At 52.5% G+C, this 12,645-nt stretch overlaps 1 protein-coding gene across 1 annotated transcript in view; it reads right to left on the reverse strand.

Moving 5' to 3' along the window:
• The window catches only part of ACTR8 (actin related protein 8), an 87,437-nt gene that overhangs the window by 9,970 nt on the left and 64,822 nt on the right, over nt 1-12,645 (reverse strand). The window contains exons 11-12 of the mRNA XM_075321300.1: nt 8,406-8,658; nt 882-1,045 (exon numbers count right to left, since the gene is read on the reverse strand). Of these exons, the coding sequence (XP_075177415.1) occupies nt 882-1,045; nt 8,406-8,658 (417 nt within the window). The remainder of the gene's footprint in view (nt 1-881; nt 1,046-8,405; nt 8,659-12,645) is intronic.

Genomic DNA, 12,645 nt, shown 5'->3' on the forward strand with positions numbered 1-12,645 from the left:
GGCGCACTACAACACCCAGCCAGCCCGGAGTGTGTCTGTGCCTGCCGGGGACACAGAGTACCTGTATGATGCAGGGCCTGTCCCTGATCGTACTCCTGCTCCGTCTCCATCAGGTTCTAATGGGTCTGTGGATGGAGCCCGGCATCAGAGCTGAGAGGCCGGCAGGATCCCACTTCCACAGAGCCCTACAAGGGGATGTGGAAGGAAAACAGCATGTCAGGCTCCAGCCCTGTACCAGCAATAGGTACCTCAACCTTACAACACCATCCAGGGGTGAGAAGGGAGCATGCTGGGGACACTATATGTGTCCTCTTTTCTTCCATCCGAAATAGCCAGCAGCTACTGCTGACTAAAATCTGTGGAGCTATGCATGGAATGTCTGACCTCCTTCGCACACAAAGCTAAAACTGGAGAACCCGTGATACCACGGGGGGGTATAGCCAGAGGGGGAGGGGCCTTGCACTTTTAATGTAGTGCTTTGTGTGGCCTCCAGAGGGCAGTAGCTATACCCCAATCGTCTGGGTCTCCCAATAGAGCGCTGAAGAAATGATTTTTTACCGGCGCGGTCATTTACTATAACTTGATGATCGGTATACGGTGTATACCGGTCATCAGGTGAGCGGGGACCGGAAAAACCGGCCCGAATCATGATCTCCAGGGTCTCAGCTACCCCCGGCAGCTGAGACCCCGGAAATTTTCTGACTCTGGGGGGTGCTAGACCCTTTTTTCCGACCGCCGTTTTAAAACGGCAGAAAGGAATAAGTACCCTTTTTTAGTGCCGTTTTAAAACATAACGCGGTCGTAATGGGGTTAATGCTTTTCATCACCACGTTCTAGTAGACTAAGAAGACGAGCTACACACGGAAATAAACAGCACACACCTTGGGTCTTGTGATAACTTCCACATTTTCTACCACTCTTCTGAAGGACGGAGGCATCTTATTGAGGATTCGATGCTGCAGGAACTGCTGCGCCTTGTGAAACATTAACCCTCCTCCGACCACCAGGATGGAGCTGTACATCTTCTTCTTCATGTCATCGGAGGCTGCGGGGAAAGTTGAAAACATTTGAGATGATACAAAAGACGGTGAAATTCTGCATTATTATACTGCTGGAATGGAAACTAATTTAGGCCCTGTACGAACTGGGATATTTGCTTTTCTGAAGAATAATCCGCATTCTCTGGTAGAATTCCGCACCCGCAACAAAAACCGTGGTAAACATGCACCCGTGGTTTTGCTGTGGTTTGGTCTCTGCGGTTTTTTACCATTATTTATGGCACAAACGCAGGTACCTGTGGAACAGAAGTGACATGCTACTTCTTTTTTGCTGCAGAGATTCTGCAGCAAAACACACATAAAAAAGAAGGGAATTTTGTTTACTTACCGTAAATTCCTTTTCTTCTAGCTCTAATTGGGAGACCCAGACAATTGGGTGTATAGCTACTACCTCCGGAGGCCACACAAAGTATTACACTTAAAAGTGTAAGGCCCCTCCCCTTCTGCCTATACACCCCCCGTGGGATCACGGGCTCCTCAGTTTTAGTGCAAAAGCAAGAAGGAGGAAAGCCAATAAACTGGTTTAAGCACATTCAATCCGAAGGAATATCTGAGAACTGAAACCATTCAACATGAACAACATGTGTATACAAAAACACCGGGGCGGGTACTGGGTCTCCCAATTAGAGCTAGAAGAAAAGGAATTTACGGTAAGTAAACAAAATTCCCTTCTTCTTTGTCGCTCTATTGGGAGACCCAGACAATTGGGATGTCCAAAAGCAGTCCCTGGGTGGGTAAAATAATACCTCGTGATAGGGCCATAAAAACGGCCCTTTCCTACAGGTGAGCAATCGCCGCCTGAAGGACTTGTCTACCTAGGCTGGCGTCCGCCGAAGCGTAGGTATGCACCTGATAATGCTTGGTAAAAGTGTGCAGACTCGACCAGGTAGCCGCCTGGCACACTTGCTGAGCCGTAGCCTGGTGCCGTAATGCCCAGGACGCACCCACGGCTCTGGTAGAATGGGCCTTCAGCCCTGATGGAACCGGAAGCCCCGCAGAACGGTAGCTTTCAAGAATTGGTTCCTTGATCCACCGAGCCAGGGTGGATTTGGAAGCCTGCAACCCTTTACGCTGGCCGGCGACAAGGACAAAGAGTGCATCCGAGCGGCGCAGAGGTGCCGTGCGGGAAATGTAGATTCTGAGTGCTCTCACCAGATCCAACAAATGCAAATCCTTTTCACATTGATGAACTGGACGAGGACACAAAGAAGGTAAGGAGATATCCTGATTGAGATGAAAGGGGGATACCACCTTAGGGAGAAACTCCGGAATCGGGCGCAGAACCACCTTGTCCTGGTGAAACACCAGGAAGGGAGATTTGCATGACAGCGCTGCTAGCTCAGACACTCTCCGAAGAGACGTGACCGCTACTAGAAAGGCCACTTTCTGTGAAAGGCGAGACAGGGAAACATCCCTCAAAGGCTCGAAAGGCGGCTTCTGGAGAGCAATTAGAACCCTGTTCAGATCCCAGGGCTCTAACGGCCGCTTGTAAGGAGGGACGATATGACAAACCCCTTGCAGGAACGTGCGTACCTGAGGAAGTCGTGCTAGGCGCTTCTGAAAAAATACAGATAGCGCAGAGACTTGTCCCTTAAGGGAGCCGAGCGACAGACCTTTTTCCAACCCGGATTGCAGGAAGGAAAGAAAAGTAGGCAATGCAAATGGCCAGGGAGAAACTCCCTGAGCAGAGCACCAAGTTAAGAATATCTTCCACGTCCTGTGGTAGATCTTGGCAGAGGATAGTTTCCTAGCCTGTCTCATAGTGGCAATGACCTCTTGAGATAGTCCTGAAGACGCTAGGATCCAGGACTCAATAGCCACACAGTCAGGCTCAGGGCCGCAGAATTCTGATGGAAAAACGGCCCTTGAGACAGCAAGTCTGGCCGATCTGGTATTGCCCACGGTTGTCCTACCGTGAGATGCCACAGATCTGGGTACCACGACCTCCTTGGCCAGTCTGGAGCGACGAGGATGGCGCGGCGGCAGTCGGACCTGATCTTGCGTAGCACTCTGGGCAACAGCGCCAGAGGTGGGAACACATAAGGCAGCCGGAACTGCGACCAATCTTGAACTAAGGCGTCCGCCGCCAGAGCTCTGAGATCGTGAGACCGTGCCATGAAGGCCGGGACCTTGTTGTTGTGCCGGGACGCCATTAGGTCGACGTCCGGCCTCCCCCAGCGGCGACAAATTTCCTGAAACACGTCCGGGTGAAGAGACCATTCCCCTGCGTCCATACCCTGGCGACTGAGGAAGTCCGCTTCCCAGTTTTCTACGCCCGGGATGTGGACTGCGGATATGGTGGATGCCGTGTCTTCCACCCACGTCAGAATCCGCCGGACTTCCTGGAAGGCTTGCCGACTGCGTGTCCCTCCTTGGTGGTTGATGTATGCCACCGCTGTGGAGTTGTCCGACTGAATTCGGATCTGCTTGCCTTCTAGCCACTGCTGGAAGGCTTGTAGGGCAAGATACACTGCTCTGATTTCCAGAACATTGATCTGAAGGGTGGACTCTTGCTGAGTCCACGTACCTTGAGCCCTGTGGTGGAGAAAAACTGCTCCCCACCCTGATAGACTCGCGTCTGTTGTGACCACCGCCCAGGATGGGGGTAGGAAAGACTTTCCTATTGACAATGAGGTGGGAAGAAGCCACCACTGAAGAGAATCCTTGGCCGCCTGAGAAAGGGAGACGTTCCTGTCCAGGGACTTCGACTTCCCGTCCCATTGGCGGAGAATGTCCCATTGTAATGGACGCAGATGAAACTGCGCGAAAGGGACTGCCTCCATTGCTGCTACCATCTTCCCCAGGAAGTGCATGAGGCGTCTCAAGGGATGCGACTGGCCCTGAAGGAGAAATTGCACCCCTGTCTGTAGTGGACGCTGTTTGTCCAGCGGAAGCATCACTACCGCTGAGAGGAGTATGAAACTCCATGCCAAGGTATGTTATCGATTGGGTTGGGGTCAGATTTGACTTTGAAAAGTTGATGATCCACCCGAAACTCTGGAGAGTCTCCAGCGCAACGTTCAGGCTGTGTTGGCATGCCTCTTGAGAGGGTGCCTTGACAAGTAGATCGTCCAAGTAAGGGATCACAGAGTGACCCTGAGAGTGCAGGACTGCTACTACTGCTGCCATGACCTTGGTGAAGACCCTTGGGGCTGTCGCCAGACCGAAAGGCAGGGCTACGAACTGAAGGTGTTCGTCTCCTATAACGAAGCGTAGAAAACGCTGGTGTTCTGGAGCAATCGGCACGTGGAGATAAGCATCTTTGATGTCTATTGATGCTAGGAAATCTCCTTGAGACATTGAGGCGATGACGGAGCGGAGGGATTCCATCCGTAACCGCCTGGTTTTCACATGCTTGTTGAGCAGTTTTAGGTCCAGAACAGGACGGAAAGACCCGTCCTTTTTTGGCACCACAAACAAGTTGGAGTAAAAACCGTGACCTTGCTCCTGAAGAGGAACAGGGATTACCACTCCTTCTGCCTTTAAAGAGCACACCGCCTGCAGAAGAGCATTGGCTCGGCCGGGAGGCGGAGAAGTTCTGAAGAATCGAGTTGGAGGACGAGAACTGAACTCTATCCTGTACCCGTGAGACAGAATGTCTCTCACCCAACGGTCCTTGACATGTGGCAGCCAAATGTCGCCAAAGCGGGAGAGCCTGCCACCGACCGAGGATGCGGAGAGAGGAGGCCGAAAGTCATGAGGAAGCCGCTTTGGTAGCGGTTCCTCCGGCTGCTTTCTTTGGGCGTGACTGGGCCCGCCAAGAATCTGAGCTCCTCTGATCCTTTTGAGTCCTTTTGGACGAGGAGAATTGGGACCTGCCCGAGCCTCGAAAGGACCGAAACCTCGACTGTCCCTTCCTCTGTTGGGGTTTATTTGGTCTGGGCTGAGGTAAGGATGAATCCTTACCCTTGGACTGTTTAATGATTTCATCCAATCTCTCACCAAACAGTCTGTCACCAGAAAAAGGCAAACTGGTTAAGCACTTCTTGGAAGCAGAATCTGCCTTCCATTCCCTTAACCACAATGCTCTGCGTAAAACCACGGAGTTGGCGGACGCCACTGCCGTACGGCTTGTAGAGTCCAGGACAGCATTAATAGCGTAAGACGCAAATGCAGACATTTGAGAGGTTAAGGACGCTACTTGCGGAACAGATGTACGTGTGACAGTGTCAATCTGCGCCAAACCAGCTGAAATAGCTTGGAGTGCCCATACGGCTGCGAATGCTGGAGCAAACGACGCGCCGATAGCTTCATAGATGGATTTCAACCAGAGCTCCATCTGTCTGTCAGTGGCATCTTTAAGTGAAGCCCCATCTTCCACTGCAACTATGGATCTAGCCGCAAGCCTGGAGATTGGGGGATCCACCTTTGGACACTGGGTCCAGCCTTTGACCACGTCAGGGGGAAAGGGATAACGTGTATCCTTAAGACGTTTGGAGAAACGCTTATCTGGATAAGCGTGGTGTTTCTGGACTGACTCTCTAAAGTCAGAGTGGTCCAGAAAAGTACTCAATTTACGCTTAGGATACCTGAAATGGAATTTCTCCTGCTGTGAAGCTGACTCCTCCACTGGAGGAGCTGTGGGAGAAATATCCAACATTTTATTGATGGACGCTATGAGATCATTCACCATTGCGTCCCCATCAGGAGTATCCAGATTGAGAGCGGTCTCAGGATCAGAATCCTGATCAGCAACCTCTGTCTCATCAAACAGAGAGCCTTCCTGCTGGTACCCTGACCAGTGTGATGAAGTCGAGGGTCGCTCATAGCGAGCTCGCTTAGGCTGTCTGGGACTGTCGTCCGTGTCAGAGCCATCACCCTGGGATGCATGGGACCCCCCCGGAGCACGGATGTGTTCCAAAAGAGGGGAACCAGGGAGCCTTGAATCAACAGTGCCCATGGTCTGAGTTACCGGTCTGGACTGCAAAGTCTCAAGGATTTTAGACATAGTCACCGACAGTTTATCAGCAAAAACTGCAAACTCCGTCCCTGTCACCTGGACAGTGTTCACAGGTGGTTCTCCTTGGGCCACCTCTAGCAGAGGCCCCGACTGAGCAAGTGCTACAGGGGCCGAACATTGCACACAATGGGGGTCAGTGGAACCTGCCGGTAGAGTAGCCTCACATGCGGTACAAGCAGCATAGAAAGCCTGTGTCTTGGCCCCTTTGCTTTTTGCGGACGACATGCTGTTGTCTAGCAATCTAGGAGGGTATATAGCCAAGAATAGCGACCGTACAATGCAATGTATAGCATACAAGCATAAAGTACAAATGAACACTGCGGCACTAGTGGGGTGAGCCCTCGAGGGCTGCTTACCGCCCGCTGAAAAGCGGGTGTGTGACCGCCAGAATCCCGTGCCTGGGTCTCCCAGAGCTCGTGTCCCTTCTCCACTCAGACTGCAAACAGGAATGGCTGCCGGCGTCCTGTGAAGAGGGGCGGGCCGTGGGCGTGCCCCAGACAAAGTGCGGGAAACTAGCGTCCCACTGTGCCTAGTGAGGGGGGTTGGAGTATGCTAAGCAGACTCCAGCCCTCAGCGCTGACATTCTGACCAGCGTCCCGCCCTTCCCCTGACTGGCAGGCCTGGGGGCGGGAACGAAACGGAACTAGGCCGCAAAAGCCGGGGACTCGATTTATAAGCGTGGCCGTCGTATAAGCACGGCCAGCGCGGAAGTTCCCCGGCGCACCACACGTCCCAGCCGCGCCGCAGTGTAAAAAACCGCCAGCCGCGGCCGGCGCGGCAGTTCCTAATACAGAAACTCACTCAGCAAAGCTGTAGTGAGTAAAGCACCAGCGCGCCGCGCTGCTGTCCCCGGCGCACTAACACACCCAGCAATGCTGGTGTGTGTGCGCGATCTGTACGGGGACCCAGAGTACCTTAATGTAGCAGGGCCCTGTCCCTGACGATACTCAGCTCCATGTCCAGCAGATTCCCAGGGGCTGTGGACGGAGCACGGTCTCCTGTGCCTGGAGACCGATGGGATCCCACTTCACCCAGAGCCCTAAGGGGATGGGGAAGGAAAGCAGCATGTCGGCTCCAGCCTCCGTACCCGCAATGGGTACCTCAACCTTAACACCGCCAACAAAAGTGGGGTGAGAAGGGAGCATGCTGGGGGCCCTAGTATGGGCCCTCTTTTCTTCCATCCGACAAAGTCAGCAGCTGCTGCTGACTAAACAGTGGAGCTATGCGTGCATGTGTGCCTCCTTCGCACAAAGCATGAAAACTGAGGAGCCCGTGATCCCACGGGGGGTGTATAGGCAGTAGGGGAGGGGCCTTACACTTTTAAGTGTAATACTTTGTGTGGCCTCCGGAGGCAGTAGCTATACACCCAATTGTCTGGGTCTCCCAATAGAGCGACAAAGAAAAAGGCAGTGTGTGCACAGCATTTTGGTTTTCCCATACATTTTGCTGGAGAAGGACTGCAAAAAGGTTATGAACAAAAACTGCACCTTTTCAGCAGCAAAAACCGCAGTGTGCGCACAGGGCCTTATATAGTATTCATAGCTATACACGCACTACATTTTTTTTAAATGACCTCCATCTTTTACCAATACTTTAACCCCCCCTTACCCCACGCTGCCCTTCCACTGAAAATGAATGACAATCTAATAGGGGATCTTCTCACTTATGTGTATACAGTCTGTGTCCTATTTACTCATCCAGAGGGGCAAACACCAGACGTCATAGGACTGGAAGCAGGAGAGCGAGAACCAGCTTATAGTTGCTTGGCGAGATTGGAGCCACTGTATAATTATACCGCTACATACCTGCCAATGATCCCACTGACAATATATCCATACTATACACTGTTCTTTCACATGTATACAGGTGGGGCTATGGGACCAAGGCCTAATATATAGCAAAGACAACACATGTTGACCAGGCCCTGCAGATATGGTTTATATATTCGTCTATGCAGAGTATCGGTGTATTTATTTGTGCCGATCTTGAGCCATTAATGCAGCTTAACGAGCACCAATCGGCTGTACAACAAGTCACTTACACCGCATAGTGATCAATGATGGGTCGGAATAATCGCCGGTATATCGGTCCCGTCTCCAGATGTAGCACCGTTATCAGCAGGATACACACAGCGATGTGCTACCGATAATGAATATTTGTTGCTGGTATAAATGATACCATCACCATATAAACGTACATTATGTTCATTCATATGGTGATCACCGACATGTTTACACCTCCGGATAATGCAGAACTAGCCCTCCATCGCTGACTGTCAGGGGATACGTGTAAGGTTTGGTGTTTTATACATTTACTAGAAATAACTGTACATTACACCAGAGGGAATGAGAAAAGCACAGACAGCAGCAACCCAGGCAAAGACTTACTGCAGCAATCAATGCTGTGCAGAATCGCCTTGTCCAGGCCCAGAGCTTTCCCTTCAAACTGGGACACCATTGTTTTCCTGGAGTATAAAGCGGCAGACGTCTCCTCCCCGTCGTTGCTGTGCCCCATGCCATCGCTCTGGGACGGGCCGAGCTCCACTTCCATCATGTGCCCTCGTTCCGTGTCCTGGCTCCGCGCATCATCGAACATGCTGGGTTTGGACATGGCCTTCCGGTCTGCAGCCGCCCTAGAGGACTTTCAAGAAAGAAGGGAATTTTGTTTACTTACCGTAAATTCCTTTTCTTCTAGCTCCAATTGGGAGACCTCCGGAGGCCACACAAAGTATTACACTTAAAAGTGTAACCCCTCCCTTCTGCCTATACACCCCCCGTGCATCACGGGCTCCTCAGTTTTGGTGCAAAAGCAAGAAGGAGGAAAAGTTATAAATTGGTTTAAAGTAAATTCAATCCGAAGAAATTTCGGAGAACTGAAACCATTCAACATGAACAACATGTGTACACAAAGAACAACAGCCCGAAGGGAACAGGGGCGGGTGCTGGGTCTCCCAATAGGAGCTAGAAGAAAAGGAATTTACGGTAAGTAAACAAAATTCCCTTCTTCTTTGTCGCTCCATTGGGAGACCCAGACAATTGGGACGTCCAAAAGCAGTCCCTGGGTGGGTAAAGTAAAACCTCGAAATAGAGCCGTAAAACGGCCCCTTCCTACAGGTGGGCAACCGCCGCCTGAAGGACTCGCCTACCTAGGCTGGCATCTGCCGAAGCACAGGTATGCACCTGATAGTGTTTCGTGAAAGTGTGCAGGCTCGACCAGGTAGCTGCCTGACACACCTGCTGAGCCGTAGCCTGGTGCCGCAAGGCCCAGGACGCACCCATGGCTCTGGTAGAATGGGCCCTTAGCCCTGAGGGAACCGGAAGCCCAGAAGATCGGTAGGCTTCGAGAATAGGTTCCTTGATCCACCGAGCCAGGGTTGATTTGGAAGCCTGTGACCCTTTACGCTGGCCAGCGACAAGGACAAAGAGTGCATCCGAGCGGCGCAGGGGCGCCGTACGAGAAATGTAGAGTCTGAGTGCTCTCACCAGATCTAACAAGTGCAAATCCTTTTCACATTGGTGAACTGGATGAGGACAAAAAGAGGGTAAGGAGATATCCTGATTGAGATGAAAGGGGGATACCACCTTAGGGAGAAATTCCGGTACCGGACGCAGAACCACCTTGTCCTGGTGAAACACCAGGAAAGGGGCTTTGCATGACAGCGCTGCTAGCTCAGACACTCTCCGAAGTGATGTGACTGCTACTAGGAAGGCCACTTTCTGCGAAAGACGTGAGAGAGGAATATCCCTCATTGGCTCGAAAGGTGGTTTCTGAAGAGCCATCAGCACCCTGTTCAGATCCCAGGGTTCTAACGGCCGCTTGTAAGGAGGGACTATGTGACAAACCCCCTGCAGGAACGTGCGGACCTGTGGAAGTCTGGCTAGGCGCTTCTGAAAGAACACAGAGAGCGCTGAGACTTGTCCCTTAAGGGAGCCGAGCGACAAACCTTTTTCCAATCCGGATTGAAGGAAGGAAAGGAAAGTGGGCAAGGCAAATGGCCAGGGAGAAAAACCCTGATCAGAGCACCAAGATAAGAATATCCTCCACGTCCTGTGGTAGATCTTGGCGGACGTTGGTTTCCTAGCCTGTCTCATAGTGGCAATGACCTCTTGAGATAACCCTGAAGACGCTAGGATCCAGGACTCAATGGCCACACAGTCAGGTTGAGGGCCGCAGAATTCAGATGGAAAAACGGTCCTTGAGACAGCAAGTCTGGTCGGTCTGGTAGTGCCCACGGTTGGCCCACCGTGAGATGCCACAGATCCGGGTACCACGACCTCCTCGGCCAGTCTGGAGCAACGAGGATGGCGCGGCGGCAGTCGGACCTGATCTTGCGTAACACTCTGGGCAACAGTGCCAGAGGAGGGAACACATAAGGGAGTTGAAACTGCGACCAATCCTGAACTAAGGCGTCTGCCGCCAGAGCTCTGTGATCTTGAGACCGTGCCATGAATGTCGGGACCTTGTTGTTGTGCCGGGACGCCATTAGGTCGACGTCCGGCATCCCCCAGCGGCAACAGATCTCCTGAAACACGTCCGGGTGAAGGGACCATTCCCCTGCGTCCATGCCCTGGCGACTGAGAAAGTCTGCTTCTCAGTTTTCTACGCCCGGGATGTGAACTGCGGATATGGTGGAGGCTGTGGCTTCCACCCATAGCAGAATCCGCCGGACTTCCTGGAAGGCTTGCCGACTGCGTGTTCCGCCTTGGTGGTTAATGTAAGCCACCGCTGTGGAGTTGTCCGACTGAATTCGGATCTGCTTGCCTTCCAGCCACGGCTGGAACGCCTTTAGGGCAAGATACACTGCCCTTATCTCCAGAACATTGATCTGAAGGGAGGACTCTGGCTGAGTCCAAGTACCCTGAGCCCTGTGGTGGAGAAAGACCGCTCCCCACCCTGACAGGCTCGCGTCCGTCGTGACCACAGCCCAGGATGGGGGCAGGAATGATTTCCCCTTCGACAGAGAAGTGGGAAGAAGCCACCACTGAAGGGAAGCCTTGGCTGCCCGAGAAAGGGAGACGTTCCTGTCGAGGGACGTCGACTTCCTGTCCCATTTGCGGAGAATGTCCCATTGAAGTGGACGCAGATGAAACTGCGCAAAAGGAACTGCCTCCATTGCTGCTACCATCTTCCCTAGGAAGTGCATGAGGCGCCTCAAGGGGTGTGACTGACCATGAAGGAGAGATTGCACCCCTGTCTGTAGTGAACGCTGTTTGTCCAGCGGAAGCTTCACTATCGCTGAGAGGAGTATGAAACTCCATGCCAAGATATGTCAGTGATTGGGCCGGTGTCAGATTTGACTTTGGAAAATTGATGATCCATCCGAAACTCTGGAGAGTCTCTAGAGCAATGCTCAGGCTGTGTTGGCATGCCACTTGAGAGGGTGCCTTGACAAGCAGATCGTCTAAGTAAGGGATCACCGAGTGTCCCTGAGAGTGCAGAACTGCTACTACTGTTGCCATGACCTTGGTGAAGACCCGTGGGGCTGTCGCCAGGCCGAACGGCAGTGCCGCGAACTGAAGGTGTTCGTCCCCTATGGCGAAACGCAGGAAGCGCTGATGCTCTGGAGCAATCGGTACGTGGAGATAAGCATCTTTGATGTCGATTGATGCTAGAAAATCTCCTTGGGACATTGAGGCGATGACGGAGCGGAGCGATTCCATCCGGAACCGCCTGGTTTTTACATGTTTGTTGAGCAGTTTTAGGTCCAGAACAGGACGGAAGGATCCGTCCTTTTTCGGCACCACGAACAAGTTGGAGTAAAAACCGTGACCCTGTTGCTGAAAAGGAACAGGGATCACCACTCCTTCTGCCTTCAGAGTGCACACCGCCTGAAGAAGAGCATCGGCTCGCTCGGGGGGCGGCGATGTTCTGAAGAACCGAGTCGGAGGACGAGAGTTGAACTCTATCCTGTAACCGTGAGACAGAATGTCTCTCAGCCAACGGTCTTGTACCTGTAGCAGCCAGGCGTCGCAAAAGCGGGAAAGCCTGCCACCGACCGAGGATGCGGTTTGGGGAGGCCGAAAGTCATGAGGAGGCCGCTTTGGGAGCGGTTCCCCCGGCGGTCTTTTTAGGACGTGACTTAGACCGCCATGAATCGGAGTTCCTCTGATCCTTCTGAGGCCTTTTGGACGAGGAGAATTGAGACCTGCCCGCGGACCGAAAGGACCGAAACCTCGATTGTACCTTCCGTGGTTGAGGTCTGTTTGGTTTGGACTGGGGTAAGGATGAGTCCTTTTCCTTGGATTGTTTAATGATTTCATCCAATCGCTCACCAAACAGACGGTCGCCAGAAAATGGCAAACCGGTTAAGAACTTTTTGGAAGCAGAGTCTGCCTTCCATTCACGTAGCCACATGGCCCTGCGGACTGCCACCGAATTGGCGGATGCTACCGCCGTACGGCTCGTAGAGTCCAGGACAGCATTAATGGCGTAGGACGCAAACGCCGACGCCTGAGAGGTTAAGGACACCACTTGCGGAGCAGACGTACGTGTGACTGCATTAATCTGCGCATGACAAGCTGAGATAGCTTGGAGTGCCCATACGGCTGCGAATGCTGGAGCAAAAGACGCGCCGATAGCTTCATAGATGGATTTCAACCATAGCTCCATCTGTCTGTCAGTGGCATC

This window comes from Anomaloglossus baeobatrachus, chromosome 8 (assembly GCF_048569485.1).
Source record: "Anomaloglossus baeobatrachus isolate aAnoBae1 chromosome 8, aAnoBae1.hap1, whole genome shotgun sequence".
Classification (NCBI taxonomy): domain Eukaryota; kingdom Metazoa; phylum Chordata; class Amphibia; order Anura; family Aromobatidae; genus Anomaloglossus; species Anomaloglossus baeobatrachus.